The 27,452-nt window shown below is 42.3% G+C and overlaps 1 protein-coding gene across 19 annotated transcripts in view; it reads right to left on the reverse strand.

Moving 5' to 3' along the window:
* NFIX (nuclear factor I X) overlaps positions 1-27,452 on the reverse strand; it is a 1,024,880-nt gene that overhangs the window by 205,402 nt on the left and 792,026 nt on the right. For all 19 annotated transcript variants that reach the window (XM_069231933.1, XM_069231936.1, XM_069231932.1 and 16 more), the window contains 3 exons: positions 27,209-27,283; positions 25,457-25,577; positions 13,010-13,146 (listed from right to left, as the gene is read on the reverse strand). In XM_069231933.1, coding sequence (XP_069088034.1) covers positions 13,010-13,146; positions 25,457-25,577; positions 27,209-27,283 — 333 coding nt within the window. The remainder of the gene's footprint in view (positions 1-13,009; positions 13,147-25,456; positions 25,578-27,208; positions 27,284-27,452) is intronic.

The raw sequence follows: 27,452 nt of genomic DNA on the forward strand, positions 1-27,452 counted from the left end.
GGCCTGATTTATTGTTTAGTGGGCAGCCGCTTTCTGTCAGGGTGAAGGAGGACATCAGGAATGCAACCATCAAGAACTGAAGCCCACCAAATTTAGGGATCACTGCTAGCCCAGCAGTGATTTATGTGCCTTCAATGAAACAGTTATTTCTCTGAATGCACCACAACTTTAATGGGTGTATACCATCTTTTAGTCAGCAGTTCACCAAAGTTTTTTTGTTTTTCAGAAACCAACTCCCAAAGCGGGTGTTTGTTTCTGAGAATCAAAAAACGAATGACCTCAAAATCATGGGAGTTTTCTCCCTTGCTATGGGGTCATTATTATATTCGCTTTGAAGTCCTTACTCTGATGGAACACCTCCATTGGGTCATCGGAGTAAGGTTTCTGAAGCTGTCCTACTAAAAATTACTATAAATATATATGATTTATAACATAAATCATACTTAGAATTAAAACATTTTATCCTTATGGGGATACTGGAAACCTGGAGATAAACTCTGAAGATACCAAACGTCTAAGGGGCAATGAAATAGTCTTTGTCAGGTTAACAATCCCTGTGGCTATTTGGTTAGACCTAGGTTAAGTATATAAATTCTCAAAAACGACTGTAAAATAAAAATAAAATCTCATTTGGGAAAAAAACTCTCGTACAGCAGATGTCCCCTTGCAGGTTTGATAGAATTGGTAGAGTGGAAGTTATTTTATTATCTTAAAGGCATTCATATTTGTTTTCAGGATATATTATTTTGATCAGTTATTTTAAAACATCAAGGGGCAACGGAAAGGCCAATATAACAAGGGCAACGTTTAGGTCCATCATTTTGCACCTAGAACCATGCATGAGGCACTCAATCCACAAAATATCATACGAGTGACACCACCATGCACTGGCAAACCAATAGCTCTCACCTACTAGAAAACTATTGGCTTTGTTTATTTCTTTTAGCCATGTTGTACAGCAGTGTAGCTGCTGTGCAGCATGACTGAAAAGTTAGAAAAAACAGTGCTATTATGCGGCCAATACTGACTGTGTGAGGCTGTGATCCATTTTCTTAGCATGGGATTGTTCTCTGTTTTCAGAAAAAGAAGCGTTTAATTATCTTACATCCAAGCTGAAGTTCACTGTTTAGGTCCAGCATGAAAAAAGCACCAAAAAGGCTATACAAAGCAGGGAGTACAGTGCTGTTTGCACTTTTGTTATAGCATCTTGACAACAGCTGGCATGTCTTTTGGAGTTTTTCTAGTGAAACAGGGGGGCAAGCAACGAAGAGGGAGGGGGTGAGAGGTGCAGAAGAGAAGCAACAACAGGGTAGGGCCGGATCAGACAAGCAGCAACAGAGGAAGACAGTAGGGGGCAAAGAAAGCAACAATGTTGGAGGGGGGGAGAGAGGATGTCCAAAGTAAAAAGAAAAACAAGTACCTCTTAAAGCGTTGAGCAGTGGGAAGTTTGCCAAAGAGGCGAAGATGCCACCCAAACAAACTGAAGGACTTAAAACAACTGACAGTGCCCCCCAAAACATTTGTGTTCTGCGAGAGGGCAAACAGACTTTATCTCATGGCATTTATTATGCAGGATCCTTACAAAGCAGTCTTTATCAGGCATGTATTTTTTTAAATAATGTACTCTTTATGCTACCTAAAAAAGTGATTTCAGGGTTTAGGAATGGATAGATCCGGAAAAGCACAACAGGAGGAAGATCCTTCTCCTACCTCGCCGTCCGGACACGGAACACGCCCCCTCTCAAGCTCAGGCAGACCGCATCACGGAAGCAGCTCAGGAAGGACCGCAAGACCTGGCTCTTCGATTGAGCAGCATGCCCACAAACAGAGCTGAGACCCTACAGGTGATTAGCCACGCTTTGGAAATCACTGATTGATTGATCGAGGTAAAGGGAGATAAGGGTGACTTGAGGGTTTGGGCGTGGGAAGAGGTAAATGGAGAAAAGAGCGACTTGCGGGTTTGGGGTACGTAGAGGTAAAATAAGTTGAGGGTGATTTTAAGGTTCGGGGTGGGTAGAGGTAAAGGGAGTTGAGGCTGATTTGAGTGATTAAGGATGGATAGAGGTAAAGTGAGGTGAGGGTGAGTTGACTGTTCCGTGGTGAATAGAGGTAAAGAGATGCAAAGTTGGCTTTAGAGTTGGAGAGTCGGAAGAGATAAAAAGAGGTGAGGTGAGGTGATTGGTTAGTATGGTATGTTAGGGCGTGACACTACAGTATAGTATAGTCTACTATGGTATAGTATGGTATGTCATTTTATTGTATGTTATGGTATAGGCTGTTATGGTATATTATGGTATGGCCAGATTATAGTATGGTATAGGTTGGTATGGCATCATATTGACTGTCATTGTATTGTATGGGATGGTATGGCCTAGTATTGTATAGTATGGTATGTTATTGTACAACATGTCATGACCTTCTATTGTATAGTACGGTATGATGTGGTATGTCATGGCCTGTTACTATAGAGTTTATTATGAAGTGAGTGTGGAATTGCATGTTATTGAGGTGTACATCCTATGAACTGCGAACCGGACACATGCACATGCATTTAGTTAAGCACTGATATCACCAGTTGGTATAATTAGAAACATATAATTTGTGTTTGCTTTCCCTAATTCGGTAGGAAGGTGACATTACATGTAATAAGGAAGGGTCATAAATAAATGCACCTCTAGTTATTGTTGTAATATGTCATTTTATGAAAATGTAACGAATTGTGTTGTTATGTGGCTCAGAAAAGACTGGCTGGTGAAAAGTAACTTACTGGAAAGTAAAGTTTTGACAAATCTGGAAAGCAACCCAAGAGTGAATGGAGCAGTGGGCAACTAAGAAAAGAGGCACAGCGACATACGAGTGTGTAATAAGAACATACAAACAAACTCTATACACTCACACAAAAAAGTAGCACAATCCGAGCACAAACAGCGCAGAGGAACAATAAATGAATCAGAAGTTGGTTATCGTCTGAGGAAGAAAACAAAAACAGGTAGAGAAAGTGAAGCCAGAATGTGCAGACGTGCTCACCAATGAAAAGGCAAAAAATTAGAGTAACAAGGAAGTTAACCAATGGTACGTCCGGGTTGGCTAAAAGCCCTGTTTTAGAGTTTTTTTAGTTTTTTTTAACGAAACAATAGATCATTGCAAGTGACAGTGCATGCTCAATGTCTCAGTTAAGACCTAAAAAAGTTCCACAATCGGAGTGCCAGCAAGGCGGAGGAACACTAATCAAGAAATCAATCAGTACTTGGTCCATGTTCCAGGGAAGAAAACAAAGAGACGAAGAGAAGCCGACGCGCTCACCAATAAATAGGAAGAAAGTAAGAGTGACAATGAAGCCAACCAATGATAAGTAATGGGAGGGCTAAAAGCCCCTTTTTAGACTTTTTTTTAAAAGAAATAGATTGTCACAAGCGACAGCCCCTGTGCATTGTCTCAGGTGTTATTTTAAAGCTGGGTGAGGGGGAGAAGCTGTGGTGATCTTGCACCAGGATGAAACGCACAAAGGGAATACCATATTAGAAGAGATAAAAAGGTTTCCAAATACAAAATGAGAAACTTCAGTCCCCTGGACTGCCTATTGTATATACACGCACTGTATTCATTACATTGCTTGTTTAGGCTGTTTCTGTGACACACATACACACCCTCAGCAGCCCCTACTGTGAACAAGGAGGCTGGCCGCTATATTGAAATAAAATACATTTTCAGCCAACAGCTGACTTAGTTTGCACACTGGCCACCAAAACCACAACATGCATTCAGATCTCTGTAAGAAAAATAATTATTACAAGGGAAAGGACATGTGTAGGGTAATTTAACAGGTATAATGCAACATTTTAGAAGTGCATTAGCAGCGAAGAGTGGCAGGATGATCTAAAAAAACATCTGTCTACCACTAATAACCGTCCGTACACGTTTCACGTTTGACTCCAGGCTCCCAACGCCTCATGTTTATGGCGACTCTATGAAAAACATAAAGCACTGCACTCTATTATTTTTAATATCTGATGGAAAAACGCAAGCGGTAGGAAGGGGCCCTCACGCCCAGGATATGCAACACTTGGAAAGCGGCGGTTTGAAGCTGCCTCAATATGGAACCACTTCCGGGGCTGGATCGCGGCCGCTGCGCCCGTGAATGGAGCCATTGTTCGGACTATTTTCTGCATTCCTCTGGTACAGTTTATGACACTTTAATAAGCTAACGTGCGCTATTATTGCAGCCCATTACTGTACGCTCTGGAATGTGTTAGCTGCAGCGCAACACCCTGTCCCAGATTTCTTTATTTTTTCAGTACAGTTTGCTTGGGCTTATCAGAAGCGAAAATAGGACTGTAGAAAGCAGAGTCTCCCGCTAAGTGAGGAATTATGAAGTGCGTGCCTTGAACTGATGATGAATGCCCGTGTATTCTAGACATCGCCTCGTTTATCATTAGACGAGGCTCCAAAAACAGATCCCTGTCTCTTCCCACTACAGTGAAAACCGCGAGTCTCAAAACATGGAAACCGAGCTAATGCCTTCTTTTAAAGACACATTTATGGTTCTCTTTCTGTATTACCCTTCCAGAAGCAAGACAGTTTGTACCACCCTCAAAAAGCCAGCTTTGAAGTAGTGTTGGGGCTTGAAGGTGCGAGTATTCTCTTTCATTGCGCCTATGACTTTTTTAATGTATACATATAGTTATTCATATGCTCTCATGTACTGAGATATTTAGATCAGGTCTAAAAGCGCGGCTGTCGGTATGACCTATTGTTATTAGCTTTTTAAACTCTACAGAGGGGACTTTGTGTCCTCCCTAAGGAGCATCTGTCTCTCGCCTCATGTTATTGGCTCTTTAGTGTATCATTCTCTTCCCTGTGGAACAAGAGCGGCCCAGCGTCGCCCTGCTGCTGAAAGGCAGCAGAAAAATAAAACGATAATACAACTTCTGTATTATCGTTTTATTTTTTGCTTCCTCCTCGTAGGGCAGGGAGAGGCGGGGGTTGCCGTCATCAGCAGCGGGGGTGGGGGGTCAGTAGTGTGCACTTCTAAGTGCGCATGTTGGTTTGGACAGCTGTCCAAGGCTGGCCAAAACGACATGCGCACTAAGAACTCTCCAACTGGGTTGTGTATCATACCCCGGGAGAATAACCAGTGCAGTCTCCCAGTCTCCATCCAAGTTGCAGTTCAGGCTGTGCCGACCAATCGAGGCACTTGTCTCATTCTTGGTAACAGCATGAGACAAGCGTCTTGATTTGATGGGGTGAGAAGACGCACAGAAGCACCAAGGTGGTGAGGAACACTGAGGCGGCCTTCTCAAGGTAAGTGGTTTTATTTTATTTTTATTAAAATTATTCCCACCACCTCCCACCCCTGCACGAACACTCCCCTCCACCCCCCAGTGCAAACTCCCCCCTCTGCCGTGGGACCCCTCCCCTGCCCACCAAGTATCATTAAAAACAGCTGCTGCTGCTGTGGAATACTTGCATTGCAAAGTATAAGAAACTATTTTATATTTCAAAAGTGCACAGGGTTATCACTCATGATTTTCCTTATGCATACATGCATTGTATATAGAAAGCAATTATGTGTTTCCATTGCAGCAGGCGTTTAAAAAAATATTTTAATCACAACTCACATTTTGCCAACCGGAGCATTTTATATACACTAATAAACAAGCATTTGCAAAGCCATATGATCTGACTATATCATGCCAACACGGGCACATGTTGTGCGCATAATTCTACATATTAAACCGGAACCTGCTGCTTTTGTAATGCTTGTTTAATATGCTGCCATTGGGGTTAACATTTTTCACAGACATTTCTAGCTGAATTCTCTAGCCGGCAGAACACACGTCCCTCCTAATGGATACACTGGTAAGCATGCTGTGGTGGCTTCCATATTGAAGAGGGGTCTCCCATGCAGTTGTGTTTTTCTTGCAAGCACAACATTTCTCCTATATTGGCTTAAGGCTGTTCCTGGCCGTGCTAGTTGCTTAGTCTCAAGTATGGAAATAGATATATTTCTTCATCGTGGATCCTCTTTCTAACCATCATCTTTCATCAAAGCGAGATTCCTATTCACTGGTCATGCTTCAGGAAGTGCAACTAGCTCACTATCCTAACTCACTTAAAGAAACGGGTTCCAGTTATGGGAAACTGCAGTCATTTACCAAGATGGTCAGCAGACGCCTCTCACAGGGATACAAGTAAAAAGACTTGTGTCCCTGTCTATCTTTCAGCTGCCAGCAGCAGTCTCTCCAGAGCCTGAAGAGGGAACAGAAGTCGTCCTACTCCCTGGGCAGAATTACATTCTGAGTGTTTCGCACTGTTCAGCAGAGACGAGGATTCTGCTGTGGAAGCAATCAGGTCGCTGTGAAGCATCCTACAGTGGTCTCAAGTCTCATGGTCACAGCCATGAACTGCTCATTTTCAGGAAGAATACGAATTCTAGTTATTTGTCCTCTGGAATGAACTCAATGAATCATGTATTTGATTCTTCGGACCCCCGGCCACTTCCAGATAGAACTTCAAGTGTATTTGGTCATTTATTGTCAATGAGCCTACAGTGGAATCTTTGTTTCTAACAAATGTATCAGGATTTACTTTCTCATTCAAGTGTCCCTGTCCTTGAGTCTGGTTCTTGGACCTCCTATCTCTGGCTATAATAATGAATACGGACAAAGGTGCCTTTTTATAAAAACTGAACTGGATAGACGAGCTTCCTGTCAGGACTACAAGCCCAAGAAAGACACAATACATACGTAATAAAAACAGCTGCCATTTCTTGATTCATTAGTCCAAGAAGATGTTATACAGTATTCACAGATGACTCTACTTTGATAATAATTAAACATTTCCGTTCTGCTTCTTTGTAAAGAAGAAAATCTAATTCTACAGTTGAATTTTTCCAATAGAAATGGAAGAAACTTCGCAATCAGCCCATACAACATCTAGATACCACTTTTATTCGGTAGCAACAGTCACCCACATTTAGGGAGAGCACTCAGGACCTGGTAAAACATCATAACACTCCAAGATCTTCTGTAGCTGAAGACATTTTGTGTGCTAAAGAGAGCGCATGAATTCATTTTGAACATCAAAACATCTTAAGGCACTAAAGTTCTCTTGGGCACCAACTTAAGGGTGATATCACAAGAATTGTGAGGCTTTGCAATCAACCTTTGAAGGTAGTCGTGGGCGTATTTAAACTATTTGAACTTGGTTTCAGATTTTTTCAACAAGTAAAGCCTCTAAAATAACTATATTTGATTGTTTGTGGCAGCTGAATCTTCTATAAGATCACAAACTGAGTGTACTGAAGAGTTGCTGTCCCCAGAGGATGTAAGCAGATAGGCACTTTGAATTGCTTGGGTTCTGCATGCTTAATGTTTATTTCCCTAAACTGCCAGGTTTTAGGCTTGAACATCTTAGAGGGATCTCATGTACTATGGTCTCAGCGAGTCTTATATGAGAAAGCCCTTGGCCAATTCAATTGTTGTAGTGTTCTTCATCATACGTAGAGCACTTATTACTCTTATGCAGAAGTGCTTGTCTTCATGGGTTGCATGTTACTCTTTTGAAGGTGGGTGGTTGTTTTGATCCTATGTGGGAGGTGTTTCATTGTTGTGCGTGATGGCCACAGGTATGGTTATTGTGCTGTGGGATGCACTTCTTAGCAATATGATGGAAGGAGTAGTTTATGGTTTTTAGTAAGCTTGCAACTTTGAACAGCTCTGCAGGCCATTTCATGATATTTTTATGATCATAGACCATTTAGCTGTTTACCCCAAAGGGTTGTCCATTCTGAGGCTTGTAGTTTAAAGTTTATGTTCCTGAGCAGGCATAGGTTGGAGGGAGAGACAGTAGCCCGATCTGCTATCTTCCCATATATGATTGTCATTGTGAGATGTCAGCGGTCATAGTTTGTAGCTAGCTGAGATACGCAGTAGTGGAATAAATTACAATCTTCTTAAATCCCCACTAGCATTGGTGAAAAAAGGTACGTTTTATTGAGCTTCAGCCATCCCAGTCAACAGCTGCTGCCAGAATTCTTTACCCACAACCTTCCACTCTAACATTCCAACCCGTCACTCCAACAGAGGTAATTTGAAACACATCAAGTCCTCTATTGCCTAGCAGTATGTGGCAGATCTCTTCAGCTATTTCATGTCCGATCCGTGAGTGATGGGTGGTTTATTGATGTGGACTAGCAAAGTACTGGATGATGGACAGGCCCCATAAGGGTTCTGTGAGTGTAGGAAGGTCATTCAGTATAGGGAGTTATTATGTATCCTGTGTTTGACACTCATTTACCTATAGAAAGGCCAACCACTGCAAGGGAAAGTCTCTGTGTTGCTAATTGAAAATTGTGCTTTTTTAAAGCTAGAACTAAAGAGTGGCTAAAAAAGCAGCAAGAGAGAGCATTGTCAATCTATAGGGATATACTTGTGTGATACAGTTTCCTTCTGTTTTGAGTGCAATCCCAATACCACCCATTTCCACCATTTGATACATTTTATTTTTCATAGAAAAATGGGCGGGAAAGTGCAAAAAAGTGCCCTGGAGGGAAGCGGCCACACCCAGCCAACATTTCATCTTCATTCGTGGGCTGTTTATTTTTTTATGATATGCGAAAATATTGAAGTGTTCATAGATTTTCCTGTGATGGTGGAAAAAGTTCATCTTGAATGACACCCAGTCTACTGAATTATTACAAACGTTTGGACATTCAAGGAACAAACATTGACAATGAAACTGCTAGCAAAGAAGTAACCTCAAAAAATGATTATACAAGCTAAGACAGGGGCCTGGAAAAATAATCGGGGTGTTTTATTGGAGACTGCCTTTAAAATTCTGGTGATGTACTGAGAGGTCTGACAAATGATGTACAGTGTATCACGTACAAGGTTTAGCACTTTTTTTTTTAATAGAGGCTGTATTTACTAAGGAAGCCACTTTTAGCCTTTAGGTGAGCATGCAATATTCAGAACAATTTAATACATAGAGGACCGAGGAAAATAGCGCCAGTGGCCACTTAAATCACACTGTGAGGTCTACCACTCAAAACCAGCCACAATCCTGGTAGCAGCAGCTGTGTAAGCAGAATAACAGGAAATACTGGAGACACTAATCTAGGACTGAACATACCGTGGGGATTTCACAAACACACTAACACTGAGAATGTCTTATCTCATTTATTGTCCGTATGAACTAAAAATTACTGAGCACAAGGAAGATGAAAGTATGCACAGAGAGCAACTCAGCAATGTAAGATGGACATGACACAACACAAAAATTATGTCTTATTTCATAGAGAATGGCCACATCAAGGATGAGTTCAAGTGAACCGTGTTTGAAAGTTAACACATTCTGTCAATCAAACACCTGCAACAAGAATTAAGAAAGAACAAAGATGGATTTTTAAATTAAAGACGCATATAAGAGGCTTGAACAATGGTTCTCTCAGAAACTGATCCAATTCCATTAGAAGAAAATGTCTGAATACCAACAACGAACAGTAGAGCAGAGAAACAATCGAGCACCCAATAAATATAATTAAGAATATTTGAACCCCTCTCCTTCATCAGATTAATGAGTTCCCAATGTGTCACTGACGAATAGTCATCAGACAGACAATAATTAGTATACCTCTACCATATCTACTCCAGTAACTAGATGAATAGTGTTGCAGTTAACACTTGAATGAAACAGCTCATAATACAAATTAAGGCGGTGGAACCCCGTAAATAGTGACCTTAGGGACCTAGCTTCCATGTCTGTTTTTATTGCTGTCCCTCAAAAGAACAAGAACTGACTACTACATTCCCATGCTCAAGGACGCAACAATGTAGTGACTCGTTTTATCGATACTGAAAACTAAATACATATTCTTCTACTAACTACTCAAGGCAATTAAGACGTGGTTGTGAAAGACTTTCGGGGCACGTGTAGATAGCTGATCTGGAGAGCAACTCTGCCAATTGTTATCCATTAGAATTTTGTTATGTCAATCCTGTTATCTTGCTTTCTATTCTATGGTTTTATTTGTTTAGGCCCGAACAGCTAGTCTTTGGTTCTGACATCAACTGTAGGCAGCTGAAGGTCTAAGACCTCCGCCACCCTCTGGGCCACTGTCACAAAGGAAGCTCCTTCCTCCCTATCCTCAGTGGGAGGACAGAGAGTAGGCCAGTGTCTGATGAGGTGTCCAGATCACTGGCACCAGTCAGGTCCTCATTAGAGGTGGGCGGTGAACTCCGCTCCACTCATGGAGTTTGCAGAGTTTTTCCCACTCAGTGCTCCGCTTGAAGCGCGGAGTTGCAAAAAACTCTGCAAAATTGAGTTTTCTCCTCATTTGTGCTCGCCAACGTTAAGTTGGTGACCGGAGCGAGGAAATCTTACTCCAGACCACCTCCTGCTGAGATTTCTGAACGCACGCGTTCACAGATGGTCGCTACTGCTTGCCTTGACGAACCTTCCATTCGCGTTGATGAAGCTACCACTCAAGTAGAAAATCTACTCGAGCGGTAGAAAAGAAGCAGCACCCTCTTGCGTTATGCATAGTGCAGTTCACACTGATTTTACAGTGCGGCACACACGCCCGGTGCTGACAATCAGTGGAAATGGCACAACCTAACGCACTCTGTTGCTTGCCGAACTCCGCGTAGCACAGCGAAGTTTTTTGGTCACTTTGCGGAGTTCTGCATAGTAGAACTCCGCCCAGGCTTAGTCCTCATACCAGGTGTCATGTCATCGGCCATGGACTCTGTTAGGTGGTAGAAATAGCCATAGGGTATCATAGATCCTATCCATTCATGTACCTCAGAGGTTCCTTCAGGAAAACAGAGTTCCATCTCCAATTAAGGCAATGTTCGCCTGGTCTGGCTCCATCTGGGAGTCAGGAATCACAACGGTCTTTGACCAATCGGTGTCCACAGTTCTGAGAACAGCACCACTGGAAAGGTCCCCAGAAGAGGTGGCAAAGCCACGACCGGGGCCAATCCAGTCTATCAACGGATCCTAAGGGCCTGACTGGTGCCAAAGGCGGGCTTGCTGGCGGAGCCTGAGTCCCTCCCACACCCATGGGACCTGTTGGCACACTAGAGGGGTCCAGTCACCCAAAAATGAGGCTCATTGACTCATAAAATTATCAAACTTAGGCATGGGTCGCATCAGCGCTTGAAAACTCGAGGAAGCGCGGAGCGGACGCAGGCTTCAAAGAGATGACCTGAAACAGGGGCCAGGACTTATAGCATTGTTCTAGTGCCTCGTCTGAAGAATGAGGTGGGCACGGAGAAATGAAAAAGCTCTTTGACATCTTGGACTTCTTCTGGGGCTTACCTGAAGAAGTCTAGGTTTGCAAAGATGACCAGTGCAAGTGACTCAGAGAGTGATCCAAGGATCTCCCTTGAAAACGTAACCTGAAGTGGTGCAGAGCCACATGGCGAGTAGCCAGAAGCTTCATGGCCCGCTCACAGAGGGCCTTGGGATTCATGGTCCTGCAATCCATTTAGGCCTTGGAGTCGTAGTCTGCTCCAAGCAATACAGACTCACAGAGTGGGGGGTCTGTCACAGATATTTGTCTGTGAGGTATATTCTCAGTTAAGGAATCCATGGCTAGAAGTCTCTATCAAATGCATGACACACACAACCAAAATTAGAATTATGAACATCATCCTATGACAATTATATGAAATTACTATCATGAACTCTGTACCATGGCTCACTGTTGAATCTAGAGTCATGAATTAGTGCACACCAACCCCCACTGAAGGTAGAGTCAGAAATTCTCGATCCATGGCTTCCCACTGAATTCACAGTTATGAACTCCCATGCATGACTCACCAATGAAGCTGGAGTCTTAAATACATAGCATATGGCTCACACTGAAATTAGCTTTGAGCTTCCAGCTCCAACACCACCACTAAAACTAGGGTCACAATTTCACAATCTATGTTTCTTCCCTGTAGCCAGCTATGACCTCCCAATTCTTGGCCTGCCACTGACACTACAGTCTCAAACTCCTAGCCCTTGGATTGCCACTTCAACTAATGTCAGGCACTCCTAACCCATGGCTCACAATTGAAACTACAGTCTCCAGCTCTCAGAGGAAAGCCCACCACTTAAACTAGAGACATTTTCCACAGTTAATTTCTTGAAGTTTTCTCAGACGTGATAAACAGCCTATTCATCTCACAGTGACACAACTGTTGCTCTCCTACGTCTTGGTGATACAGGAATAGGCTATGTGGTCTCAAGGGTGAAATAAGCTGAACCTTCATGTGGCTTCTTCCTGCTTTACACTACAATCTCCTTTGCCAAGAATTAAAGACAAAACATTAACTATTGATGTGAACCAGGAGAATAAGAAAATACCTATCAAGGAGCTGAATTGCACAATGTGAAACAAGAAAACCTGAGACCAGTTCCGGCTTTCCCACTTTACACTTTGCTAAACTATGTGATGCTAGGCAAATATTTTACTCACAGTGTCTCATTTTCTCCATTATCGCATATGAGAACATCTTGTGCACTCTACAAAATATTCTTGTGTTTGATGTAATAGACTATAATGTTTCTTCATATATAATATGATTCTAGGCCATATGTAAGATGTACATGACAACTGACTCGCCTTTTAGTACATTGATGGCATTACCATCAAGGGGGCGGCCCTGAATGTTTCCAAGTTCATGTTTTATAAATGTCTTACAAAACACTGATATAATCTGGCGTACTAACATGAAACACTTCTGCATGTTAATGAATACACCTTGCAGAATTTTGCAGACACGTTTTTATATGCTTCTATGCTGTTCAATTTATATGTCAAACATGCTCATGGCTCGGCTCATCCACAGAAACTTAGAGCCAAGCAAGACCCTTGGCTCAGCTCTCCATGACAATTTGTTGGCTCCCCACCTCTGTGTGGTGTAAGGCGCACATCCCAGTGTCAAGTAAGTAAAGGCACCCCCTATCAATCTTTACCCCCCAAATCCAAAGGCCACCTTAAAGATAATATCTGTACCTGAATCCACATCATTAGGCCAGCCACTAGTCTGGCTGCTGCCTGCTGCCGGGGATCGGCCGGTCCCGGGGTAGAACACGTCATCGACAGGACTCTCCATTTCACTGTCGTCAATGGATTTTGGACGCTTGGTAGAGCTGCAGGGATAGAAAAATATTTTTAAAAGTCGTTTGGCACCTCAACAGGCAGCACAACGGCATGACACTGAGTTTGGAATGGAAAAACTGTAATTAACATAGTATCTGATACATAAAAAACAAGTTACTTACCTGCAGTTCTGGTTCTCCAGTGTTAGTACCTATCATAGATTCACATGTAGGAGTAGTTCCCCGTCACTGAAGTGGGAGTCCCTCAGTAACTTTGAAAACGCATTAACACCGTTTACAGCCACAGGCAGGGCTCACTTTATTTTTACATTCATCTAATTATATATAGCAGAAATTTCAGCAAATGAGGTGCAAGTGCTCTGTGACTCACCCGTCCGAGAGGAGTTCACACCTCAGATTTTATAGCACAAGCTCAGGAAATAGCATATCACAGATACAATTACTGGGGTGAGCCACGTTTTCGGGGGAGAAGGGTGGCTTACATGTCAGTCTATGAAAAGATACTAAAGCTGGAGAACCACAGTTACAAGTAAGTAAATTGCTCTTTCTCCAGCATTAGATCCTTCATACATTTGCATGCTTGAGTAGGAACAGCATACAGTATTAACATTCTTAAGCATTATATACAACACACGAGAATGGTCGCAAAGAACACAGGCTCACCTTCATTTGAACAGATGAAGAATCATCTGCCCTCCTGCTACATCTATGTCTGTAACTGCTTCCAGGCAGTAATGCTTCCTGCAGGTATATGTGCTCCTCACTGTCACTGCTTCTGCAGACGTCTAGTATGGGCCCTCCAGAACAGAGTGCTGGTGAAGTAACCATGCCTCTTGCAGGATGAGCTTTTACTGTCTGTGTCACAAAGTCTTCCGGGTTTTGTGTGACAGAAAGTGATGGTAGCGGCCAAAAGCACTGTAATTAGTTCCCAGGGTTGTGGAGGCGTTCGAGCCCATGGGAGATTCTGAATAAACCTTACGGCAACCCTTCAACACTCTGTGTGACCAAATAGATGGTTCTTTTGGTGTATGGTTGAAGCAGGAGATAGCTGCCAGGTGAACTCTGATGGATTTAAGGCCTGGTTTTGCCAAACCCAAAAGTTACAGTCGTATTTAATTGGCTTGAATTTGAAAAGGACGGAATCAGTTAGCAGTACACTGCATACAGATTTTTTCCATTTAGCAGTAAACGCTTTATTTGTTGATAGAGTCCTGACTTGTTTTAAGAATTCCTTGCATTCTTGCAGGATGTCTAACAGTCCGAGTTTATGGTGCTCAGGGGCCAGGCCACTCATTTTAGAGATTGTGGATTGGGATGAATTACCTAACCTTTCCTCCTGGATAGGAGGTCCGTTGTCAATCTAAGTAGAATTGGTCAAACCTGTGCCAGTTGCATCAGATTCGAGAACCAATAGGTCTCGGCCAATACAGAGCTATGAGAATAAGTGTGCAGGGTTCATTTTTGCTATCACCTTGGGGATCAGTGGACATGGTGGAATGGCGTGGGCATATATCTTGTACCAGCAATTCAAAAGAACATGTGCCTAAGTATTCATGAGTGGGTGACTACTTGTGCAAAAGCCGTATTTCTTGTTGCTGTTTTTTTTTTAAAGAGATCTATATTTGGTTTGCTCCAGTGTTGAAATTCTTGATTTTGCTCACTGTCCTGTAGCTCCCACTCTTGACAGGCGTGTAATATCCTGCTGAGGAAATCTAGCCTGTTCGTGGTCAATACTGGGAAGATGTTCCACTTTAAATATGCCTCTGTTGTGATTCATCTAATATCATAGTATTTGAGCTTCCATTGACATGATCGGAGAGGGTGTTCCCTCTTTTTTCAGTATGTAGAACATGGTGGTGATTGTGGCTGTTTGGCCCAACACCTTAGATTTGTAAATGCGTGGGAGGAAAGACTGTAGCGTCCTTCTGACTGCTCTGAGCTCCAGTACATTTTACATGCAGTTTTTTTTCCTGGGACGTCCAGAGACCTATTGGTGACAACGCTTTAAGATGTGCCCCCCACTTTCCATTGAGGCACTGGTGGGGATGACTATGTGACATTTTAATTGAAGGAATGTAAGACATGATCCCAGGTTGTCTTGAGCTGTCCACCAGGAAAGAGCATTTTGCATCACCACTATTTTGCCTTCAAATGAACTTGATGTCTGTGTCCATTGATAGTCCAATGCTTCCTGTATAGGTCTTATGTAAATTCTGCAGAAAGGTATTAGCACTATACAGGAGGCCATCATTCCTAGTAGTTTTTGGAGGAGGTGCACTGTTTTCTCTGTTTGATGCAGTAGCTGCTTTGCCAACGCTGAGAGTTCCATTTTGTTTCTCTAGTGACGAAAATGCTTTTACGGTCTTATGGCTCCCAGAAATTGAATCCTTCTTAATGGTGTCAGGAACAACTTGTTTTTGTTTATTTGAAGACCTAAGGACTTGAACAGATTTGTGTAGGCGCCTATTGAGTTGTTAGTAAGAATATCACTTACTTACCTGTAACTGTAGTTCTCCAGCATTGGCATCCTTAATAGATTCACATGCTTGAATAATTCCTCCTGGGTGAAGGTTGAGTCCCATGTACCCTAATAAAACAGTACATAACATTACTATAGGCTATAATGGCAATGAAAGAATCACTTTAATAACTTATACACAACATTTAAAAAGAACCGTACTCCAGCCAGTCAGGGAATAGAACCCTCTAGATTACTCCCCACAGAGACTGAATCCCTCAGATTTTCAAGCACTAGTGGGAAAGGTAATCCTGCAGCAATAAGGGGAACCTCTACGGGTAGGAGGGTGGGCCGCATATGAATCTACAAAAGATGCCAATACTGGAGAACTACAGTTACAGGTAAGTAAGATATTTTCTTCTTCAGTATGGGATGTTTGAGAGATTCACATGCTTGAATCAGAATAGCTAGCAGTTACAGGATTCATATATATGAAACCATGAATAAAATATTATAATGGCAGGTATAAAAACATATAAATAGATATATAAACATTAAGTATACATATGTGACCACAAAAAGGCTCACATTATTATTGATATAAATGATGTAACACTGCCTGTCCAACGGCTGCATCACTGCGCTGTGTAGATTTCAGTTAATAATGCTGCATGAATGTATGTGCATTCTTTCATGTAACAGCTCAACATATCTTCTCAAGAGGTAATCCAGCAAACAATGCAGTGGAAGTAGACACTGCTCTAGTGGAATGCGTCTTGACTTTAGTTGCCAAAGGTCTCCCAGCCTTGGAATGGTAGAACTGCATAGCAGCTGAGATCCGAGCAATGTTTGCCTTTGTGACTGGGGCACCTTTAGGAGTGTTCCCATATGTTACCAGTAGTTGGTCTGTTGTTCTGAATTCTTTGATGTGATGTAAATAAAATTTTAGACATCTTTTGACAATCAATGTATTCTGAGATTGTTCCGCTGCTGTCTGAGGATTTGGAAGGAAAGTCCTTAGTATCACAGGCTCATTAAGATGAAAATCCAAATGGACTTTGGGGATACATTTCAGATTGGTTCTGAGCATCACAGAGCTATCTGCAAAATGTAAGAAAGGTTCATTAATTATAAAGGCTTATATTTCACTAACTCTCCTAGCTGATGTTAAATCTAGCACTATTGCTACTTTCCATGACAAAAATGTGAGGTCTACTTTGTGTATTGGTTCAAATGGACTCTTAATTACCTGTGTCTAGCACTACATTAAGCTGCCATGCAGGACGAGGAGCCTGTATTGGAGAAAAACCCTGAACAGCCCTTTAAGGAATTTGTTAATGATCCTGTTAGCCCACAAAGTTAGAGAGCTTGACTAGTGTCTATATCTTGATATTGCAGCAAGGTATGCTTTAATTGACACATGGACCAATACTGATTTTGCCAGTGACAAGAGATAAGGTGGTACTTGTTCTGGTGATGCTTTGATATGGTGAATATTCGACATCTGGCACCACAGACAGAAACATTTCCACTTTATACGTTTTTGTAGTGGTCTCTGCTCTAGCTTTTGCCAAGAATGCCTCTGCAATCTTGAGAGATATTTAGATCTGCAAACTCATGGAATTCAGAAGCCATTCAGAGAAGTGGAGAGACGTCAGGTCTGGATGAAGGGCCCGGCCTCGGTTCATCGTCAAAAGTGTCCTGAATGGATTCAGCTGTATGTTGTTGGTTTCTGACAGCAGGAGCAGCGCTGTGAATCAATGCTGTCTGGGCTATTCTGGGGCTATCAGGGTTACACAGCACTGCTCCGCTTTCATCTTGCTATGAAGCTTGGGTATAAGAGGTATTGGGGCAAAATGGGTATGCAAAGATCCCTGACCATCTGATTGAAAAGGCATTCCCCCAGGATCCCGAATGTGGATAGCAACTTGCATAAAACTGGCATTTCCGCTTCTCTTTTGTTACAAAGGGATCTAGTGCCAGCGTGCCCCACAGGGAGAAGATCTTGCTCAGAGTCAACTGATTGAGCTCCCAATCGTGGCAGTGGGTCCTTGTTCTGCTTAGCATGTCTGCTAAGAGGGTGCTTGTACCAGGAACACATTCTGCCTGAAGTGCTATCCCGTGTTCTAAAATCCAGTTCCAGATCTCTTGAGCTTCTTTGGAAAGGGCTAGTGATCTTGTGCCCCCTTGCTTGTGCAGATAACACACGCTGGTGGTATAGTCTGTGCACACTAACACAAACAAGCCTGGTATCCTTGGAAACAAAGCTTGAAGATTTAAATAAACTGCTTTGAGCTCTAGCCGATTGATGTGTATGCTCTTTTGGTCGGGAGACATCTTATCTGAAGGTCCTGAAGATAGCCGCCCAGCCCTATAAGGAGGCATCCATGGTTATCACATATTTGGGAATTTGAGGCAAGAATGTTAAGACTTTGGAGAAAATGTTGGTTCTTGTCCACCAGGTCACAGCTTCTTTCATGTCTGGAGTGATCTTTACCAAATCGCTGAGTGACCTCTCTGTCTGAATCCATTGCTTGTCTAATTCCTCCTGTAGAGGTTGCATTTCTAGACAGAAGAAAGGGACTAGCGATACGGCAGAGGACATCATCCCGAGGAGCGATTTGAACAGGCGTACTGAAACAGAATTTCTTCTCAAATATCTGAGGGCTAGTTGTTGGAGCCTTTGTTGCCTGTCCTGAGATAAGAATGCTTTGTCTTGGTTTGTATCCAAAGGCGCTTCAAGGAATATTTTTCTTTTTGACAGAAGAACTGACGATTTCTGGTGACTGACCGACCTAAACTGTTGAACAATGCTAGGAAAGCATTTGTGGCTCTAGACGTCTGATGGACCGTTGGTGCTTTTATCAGCTAATCGCCGAGGTAGGGTAATACCTGATAACCCTTTATTCTTCGGGAAGCTGCCAAAGGAGCAATATATTTGGTAAAGGTGCAGGGAGTTGATATGAGGCCGAACTGGAGGACTTTAAATTGATTGTGATTGCTGGCTACAGTGAATCTTAGGAACTTGTGATTTTTGCAATGCATGGGGATATGAAAATATGCATCCTGTAAATTCTGGGTTGTCATGTAATCTCTGTGGTTCAGGACATGAAAGATGTCCCGAAGGGTTACCATGCAAAAGAATTGCTTCCTTAGATATTTGTTTAATTTTCAGATATCCAAAATGCATCACCATTCCTCTGACCTCTTCTTTATGAGGAGAAAACAGTAACAGAACCCCATTCCATTTGGGGATTGGACAACTGTTTCTATTGCTCATTTGCCTAACATGATGAGGGCTTCCTTATGGAGTAAGTGAAGACAGTGTGGGTGCACTACCTTTTGTGGAGTGTTTGGTGGTCTTTTGATGAATTCTAAAGTATGACCGTAGGTGATGAGGTCTAACACCCATCTGTCAGATGTTATTTGTCACCACTGATGTGAGAAGTTAGAAATGTTTGCACCCACAGTTTGGTTTGAATTGGGAGTAATCAGCACTTGATGAAGGTCACTTTTTTTCTGTTAGTGTCCCTCCCCTGGAGGGTTTATGTTCCATCTAGATGCTGTTTTATTATAACCTGCCGCTGGTGGTGGTCGATAGGTTTGTTGCTGGTAGGATCGTCTATATTGCTGTTGGAAGGGTTGAAATTGTTGAAACCTCTGGTACCCTCCTCTGTAAGAGGTAAAACCCCTTCATCAAAATGCATTTTTTTAAATTGTAAGGTGCCCAAAGATCTTGCAGTGTCCGTATCTGCCTTAACGGCCTGTAAGGCATCATCAACCTGTTTCCCAAATAGGGCTTTGCCATCATAGGGCATGTTTAGAAACTTGCTCTGTACCTCAGGCCGAAAAGATATTGACTTTAACCACCTCTGCCTCCTTATGGCTGCAGCTCCTGCTAGCTGTCTAAACTCTGTTGATGCTATTTCCAGTGCACAGTCTAGCATCTCAGAAGATGTTCTCTCTCCCTCCTGCAATATTTTCTTTACTTTCACTTTTATGTCTTCAGGGATGAGATATATAAAGACATTAATGTCTGACCACATTTGTAGGATGTACCAGCCCAATATGGCTACGGAATTGGCAGCTGGTACTGTTATTGCCGACATTATAGAGAATGTATTGCCAATATTATGAAGGCGTGTGCCTTCTCTATCTGGTGGAGCTGAGATAGGTGTGGAGGGATTCTTAGACCGGCGTTAAGCCACCTAAGAAATCACTGAATATGGCTTTGGATGTCCTGTTAGGCATGCAGGTGAATCCTCTGGTGCTTTATATTTTTTTAATGATTACTGATGAAACAGCAATGGCCATAGTTGGATTCTTCATTATTTTCGTGTCTTCTTCCCGGTTGTAATCAACTATGGGGATCACCCATACAGATCTTAAAAATCATATATTAAACAGGCAGATTGCTTAACTGTTATTGGCAGCTTGAAGTTTGCAGCTTCTGTCATAAGATTATGGAAATCTCCAGTGTTATCCAGGGGAGAGTCCACTGACTGTGGTGCAGGGGGAGATGGAGTAGGAATTAAATAATCATTCCATTCATTGGGAATTGACTGATTGTCTTCTCTCTACCCTTCGTATCTGTCTTCATCAAAGAGGATGGATCATCTCTAGGAGGTGCTGCAACATTGGACGCAGGTGTAGTCCTATGTGTCAAGGGTGGCGAAATAGAGCAAGGTGTTCTTGGAGATGGAGGAGGAGGTGGAATGCTAGGATATGTTGGGAATTGTGGCTTAGTGGGTTCCAGAGATCTTTTGTAATAATCCTGTAGCATGCCTTGGAGGCCTTGAAACAAAATTGAAGGAACCTGCACTGTACCTTCTTAGGAAGGAGAGTGGCTATGGAAGCTTTCCTCATGCTGCTTAGGCCTGTATGAGTATCTCGTTTGTTGAGGTACATAATATTCCTCTTAGTATTGTTTATCATCATCCTCATCAACCTTCTGATAGTTGACATGGACCTCGGGAGGGCTGTTACAAATGGGCCTTTATCATCTGACTCTTCCACATCAAGAAGGTGACTTGGAGGGTTGGGAGAACCTTTACTTGGTGAAGTGTGATCAGGAAGCAGCAACGTTCATGTGCTTTTCACTTTTGTTGATGGTGTCGTCGACAAAGTCGTCGTCAGTTGAGTTTGTGGTTTGCAATTGGGAGGGATTTTTTTATGTTTTTCACATCGATAAATTTATCTTCATCGACGGGTTCCCTGTCAATGGTGTCGTCGGCGACTGCTGTACTGGCGTTGTCAACAGACCCTTCTTCAACGATACTTTCACAGACAGGATACACAAGGACAATATAGTGGATGGCATCGTCAATGTAACCGTCAACGCCGTTGTTGACGTCACCGTTGTCAACGCTGGTACTTTCGCTGGCGAGGTTGTCAATATTTTCAATGCAATTTTTGCCTTTGTCCTTGACAGTTCTGAAGAGGACTTCTGACTTTGAAGATGGAGTAGTGGGTTCAGACCTCACAGTTTCTGAGGAGAATTTCTCACCTTTTGGGAACTGTTTCTGGCAGACTCATTGTGAGTCTTTTTTAAGGCCTTACCAGATTCCTCTGATGCCCCTTGGTCACGTGACCGTTCCCTTTTATGTGACCTCTGCTGAGACATAGGAGTGGTGTCACTATCAAATTCTTCAGAAAGAGGAGATCTTTTGGATATTAACTTCTGCAGCCATAGAAGATGCCTCCTCTTCCTATCTTTTAGGGTCTTAGTTGAAAAGGTACGACAGGTCTTGCAGTTCTTTATCTTATGTGTAGAATGGAGGCAGTAGATACAGTCCTTCAATAAAGTTCAGAATTAAGTATTGTTCCCACACACGTGCCGTAGGACCTGAGAAGCCCTTTCTTTAATGTCTCTGACATTGTATCAGGTAGTAGGTAGCTTGAAGATTACAATTCTCAAACTGGCTGAAGGAAACTGAGCCGGGCTCAGGGAGGCTTCCTTCACACGATGTGTGGTAGAAAATCTGAGGGATTTACCCCCTGTGGGAAGTATTCTAGAGGGTGCTATTGCATGTTTGGCTGGAGTTCAGTTCTTTTTAAACTATTTGGATAAGTCATTAAAGTGTTTCAATGCTAATATAGTCTGTAGTAATGATATATACTGCTTTATTATGATATCGTGGCACTCATACTTTGACGACGGGGAATGATTCAAGCCTGTGAATCTATGAAAGATCCAATACTGGAGAAATAAAATAGATCAACCTTCGATAATTCAATCATCCAGGTAAGGGGCATCTGATGGCCTAACTTTTTTAAGGTGGGCAGCCATCAGGTCTATACATTTGTTGAAAATTTGTGTAGCGGATCAGAAGCCAAAGCCAAGTATTTGAAACTAATGGTGGTAGTAGATATGTGGAAATATGCATCCTAGAGTTCGATGCTACGTATTTGTTTCTCATTAGAAAGGGCAGTACTTCTCTAAGTGTAACCACTCTGAACATGTGTTTCCTCAAGGACTGAGTTAGCCTAAATCCAGTATAGGTCTCCAATCTTTCGCAGCCTTCTTTTGTACCAAGAAGTACCTGGAGTAAAGCCCCACATTTCAATTTCGGTTTGGGACTATCTCTATGGCCTTTTTCTATAGTATGTATCGAATTTCTGCCTTCGACAAATGCAGATGCTTGTGCTTTATTTTGAGAGGAGGCATTCCAGAAGGATATTGAATGAACTTCAGGCTGTAACCGTACTGGATAACTTCCAGAACCCATCTGTCAGTAGTGACTGCCTCCCAGCTGTTGTAGAAAGGTGATATTCTTACCACTACAGGGCCTGAGATATGTTATCTTCTCATCTAACATACTGCCTGCAATGTGCAGACTCTGGTGCCTAAAGGATGTTATAATAAGCCAAGGAGGTGGCATTTGTTTGGGCAAGGAATTGTAAAGCTGCCATCTGGGAATCTGATAGCTTTTTGTAAGAGAAGTCTATCCTGAACATTTAAACTTCTCTGCCTTGTGGGGGTGATCTCCTAGGAGGAACATCAGATTGGATAATAATGGCTTTCATGTGGACTGGACTGAAACATATATTTTTTATAGAGAGTTAGGAGGAAGTGAACTGTACCCCACATTTTGGAATACCCATAATGTAAGATTTTTGCCTGGCAAGTTCAGGTAAATGAGATTGCCACCAACACCAGTCCCAGGTAAGGACACGTAGTAAAGTAAACGTGGGATGATAGACTGTGGGGATTTTAAGTTAGTTGGGCTATTCAGAACCACCCTGAAACAAGAGCGAGATAGAAAACTTCCGGCCTCCTGTGCATAGTATGACTACCAGCTACTTTTAAAGAGATGTACCTCCTCCGCCCTTTATTATCTGCTCACTGGGACTAGAACCAAAAATTGCTTTAAGACAAATTTATGAATAGACTTGCTGTGGTATTCAAGGCCAGCTTTCCTGGGTCCAGAAGCAGCCTGGTAGTGATCTTTACTTCCAGAGAGGCTTGGCGTTTGAAAATGGCTTACCCTAGAAGAACCCACTAACCAGTTCACAGAATTTCAATTAACTGGTGGCCTGCACAGACAGCAATAAAGGACTTGCACCAGCTGAAGGACATCCTCCTCCAAAACAACTTTTCCATGAATACCTTTCTAGAACTTGCCAGAAAACAGAAGCAATTGCTTCGACATAAATGTTATTGCTGAACTGGCACCCAATATATGTGATTGACAGCACAATCAACACAGTGGCATTTTTCAACAAATAAAAAATAAAGATAAATATAGATTAATTCACTCCATTCACATCATTCATCATCCTTTGGCGGTGGTTCCCTAAAGAATATTCTGGTCGTGCTGTTGCCCTAAAGTGGACACCTTTGATTTAAGATTGTTAAGACGGTGTTGCCAGTGTGACAGATGATTCTCCTCTTTTATTTCGTATGTGGAACTGTGTTTTGCTGTCATGTAAGTTGATTTGTAGAGCCAATTGCCTCCATTTATGCTTCTATTTTTACTAAAAGTATATTTTCTTTGACTGTAACTGTTGTTTAGTTAATTTTTACACTTGAGACATTCACACGCTTCTTTTTTAATTGCTTTGCTGCACAGACAAGTGACATCTAAACAAATTCTAAGGTTGATTGTTGGGCAACATGGATGCTCAGAAATTGCTCACGTCAAAACTGTGCCTTCTCTCCCCAACTGCTGGGCATCATGAACTACACATCTGAAAGTTCTATTTCAGTGACGATACTGAATTGTGTGTTCGATGTATTTTGATATCTATTATTACCCCTAGCGCTACAGTACCAGGATCGATGACCTATGCAGGACCGAGTACTCTCATAATGTGAACTCACAGCATGATCAAAGTAGCCATATCATTTTTACGAGAATTGTATTGCTGTTCCTTGTAAGTAGTGTTTTAAGGGTTCGCCAATTTAAAATCAAAACTTCTCGTTTAATGTGCTTGCAGATTGTTGTGTTATTCCTTTTTTTTTTACTTGGGCTGGCCTCCATTTTGCGAGGTGCCTAGAGACGGAAATAAAAAGTGACATCAGAAGAGGACAGAAAATCTGTCACAGCAGCAAAAAGTACATGGTGCAAGAATCTCATTTGTCATTGGTTAAAAGTAAAATAAATGGCAACCTTCAGTTTGGCATTTTTGGTGCAGTCAAGGATCTGTTGTCTGCAATCCATGCCTTCTATGATGACATTACCTGTTTTAAGTCGTAAGTGTTGTATGATGGAATTCGGTGAATAGGCACTATTTTTTCTGATCACCCTACTTCCACCACTATCCAGAGTGAAATAGATCTACAAAATGCCTTGCATTTCCGGTAAAGGAGACAGGGGCACAAGAAGGAAGAAACTCTTCCAGGCTGAGAAACAAGCAGTGAGTAGTGTATTAAGTATCCTCTGCAGAGACACCCTACACTTTGACATGCTGATTGTGATCAAACTAGGTAATTAACTCTATGTAAGCACAGTGAAGGGGCCAGTTCTCTGGTCACGGTCACTACCCAGTTTCGAGAATGACTGGCAAGCTGAGGGTCTAGCTGTGATAAGAGCTTGTGAAAGTTGCAGCAAGGCCACACATCCATTTAGCACACTTTATGTCTCCATGTATCCCTGATCAAGCTTCCAGCGTGCCTGGCCTCCTTTTAGTGTATAGGAGTCAGTCTTTTGTCCCTGATCTTGACCTTCTTTTTGAGAGCACAAACACGCCACTACAGAGGGAATAAAGTGGAGAATGGTATGAGCAGACAATTCTCGGAGTGCTCAGTACATGGAGGGCATATCTCTGTGCATGATTCAATTTGAGTTTGGTCGTGTTCAGTGGAACAATGTCAGAGGTTTTATCACCCTAGAGTTCCTGAATCGGAACTACACCTCTAATCACAAAGCTAGCTTCATTAGGACACAGAGGAGCTGTGCCTTGAAAACCACTTGGAGTGGAAGGTGCTGAGGATAATTTCAAACAGTCAACTTGTTATGGAAAGTGGACAAAGTTGTCTTTCACATCGGTTCTTCAACAACTACACAAGGAAGGGACAAGCTGGACCTGGACAAGCCAGACAAACACCCAAGAAGCATCTGTGCTCTTGTTAGGTGAGCTAGCCTGAGTATTTGAGTTTCTATGTGGTTTGATAGGCTGGCTGTGGGATTTAATTTGTTGCCTATGTCGTTATTTTGTAAGATTTTTTTTTAAATCTGGAATCCTATTGTTTCAGAAAGCTGCATCTATGCATATTCTACGTCGTTTGGCCTGATTAAAGGGAATCGCTCTTTGATCTTGATGTGCTCAATAACTTCGAGCAAGGTTGTGTGAGCATAGGCATTCTTTGTGGTTTTGGAGGCACAGGCATTCGTTGTTGGCCTATACGTAACAATGAATTGTTGAATAAATTAAAAATACCTGGTGGAAGGTGGCGAGGTGAGAGACCTTCGGCCCAAGGCCACCTGGTTTATGTTGTAGTAACTGGGGCTTTCAAGGTCTGCCAGCGAGAAGTTAGGGCCCGAAGCCGTTGCTACTGGTGCTGCAAAAGAAACAGAAAAGTGGGACAAAAGAATTGACAGGCACTGAACAACAGCAAGAGGAAGTGGGCAGATGAGAAAAGTAATGAACAGAGAATAGGAAGGGGTCTATTAAAGACAACAGCAGAGAGGAATAGACGGGGCACATGGTAAAGGGTAGAGCGTATAGAAAGTTGCCAGAGAAGAAAGAGAGGGACAGGGCAAAAGGCATGCAGAGGAGGCAGCGAGGATATACGAATACAAGTATTTCATTGTGAAAATATTAAGAGTTTTAAAAAAATCTTTAATTTTTTTACAGTTTTAACAAAACACTGCAGGGAAGGAAATTCCCCCAAAAGTAAAATATGCAGAAACATTAGCAACAAAAAGTAATTTTTGTCAGCAATTTTTTTTGCACAGCTGACAACCCGCAATCCTAACGGAGCGTGACGTTTTTGAACTTCGCAAAACATTGTGGGTTGCATGTAAAATTCACACACCCATATATAGGAGGGGGTGCAGAAAATTGTTGAAGAAGAAACAGGAGACAAAATGAGTAGGACACGTGAATTGTATTGTAGTGCCATTTATAGCGTTTTCTACCCCAGGCTAGGCATGTGTGATAGAACAGCAAGAGAAAAATGCGGGGGCAGAGTGGAACAGATCGGTACAAAAATGTCCAGGAGATGGGGATAGAAAAAAAATGAAAATAGAGAAGCAGAAAGAGAAAGAAACTGAGCAAAGCAAATGAAGCATAGACCAGAGATGTCAGAGAAAGGCAGCAACATAAGATGAAAGAAAGAAGACATATACAGTGACAGGAGTGCACCAACTCGGAGCCAATGAGATATTGACAAAATAATGGGTAGCGAGCGGCAGTAATCATAAGAAATGTTGAGCATCGGTGCAATCCACTGTTCCAGGACTCACTGGCACCTATTTGCAGTGGTAAATTCGGTAGCAAATGGTTTCTTTCCGGTTGTACCTCAGTCATGTCTGTCAGGAATTCACAAAGGGACTCCTGTCAAGTGTCAGCCCTTTTCCGGCAAAGGAGTTTTCCATCAGAAGTGAAGACACATCTGCACTAATAAATCTCATTCGAAGGGTGGGCCTGAGGTCATTTCTTGATGCATGGCTAGCCTTGGAAATTTGTGAACATCCACAAACAAACATGTTTGTGGGCATTCACAAACTGCTACCACTTCCCTTCCCAGCCTGGAAAGGGTCACATTGTTACTTCAGCCAAGTGCTGGATTAAAGGGAAATGATTCACCCCAAATGTGGATGAGGTTTTCCACAAGGAAAAATACCTTCCCCATGGAGAAAGAAAAATAAAACAAGCACCGGGAAATCCAGTAGGTTTCACCCCTGCAAAATCTATTGGTTTTGTCACTGTTTTTTTTTTAGATATGAACAGCAACAGACGGTGGGGGGGCTTCAACTTGGAAATCATGTGATTTCACAAGGAATCCCAATGTAACAATGAAAACCTGTGCCAGATGAAGCTATCCATGTGGATTTTAATCATAATTCATAAAGTCCGACAAGCAGTTAAACTGCATTTGGATGTGCATTTAAATATTTGAGAGTAGTTTGACTGCTTCTTTTGTGAGCAGTCCACATTTTATTTATGGTTATATCATATTTGACTCACTTTGCGAGACTCGGACGAGCTCCGTGACGTTCCAGACCCCTGATGTCACAAAGCAATCTTGGAAACTCAAATGCCCTGCAAAGGAGAGAGGAGAGTATGGTTACTGACTCTGTCAATGATCAAACCAAGCATTGCTGTAGGCAGATTATGACTGCTGATTATTTCATCAGAATACTGATTCCCTCAGTCAACTAAAGGTCACTCCTAGTTCAAAAAACATGATGCAACCAACACTCATTTTCAT

The sequence above is a fragment of the Pleurodeles waltl genome, chromosome 4_2, assembly GCF_031143425.1.
Source record: "Pleurodeles waltl isolate 20211129_DDA chromosome 4_2, aPleWal1.hap1.20221129, whole genome shotgun sequence".
Classification (NCBI taxonomy): Eukaryota; Metazoa; Chordata; class Amphibia; order Caudata; family Salamandridae; genus Pleurodeles; species Pleurodeles waltl.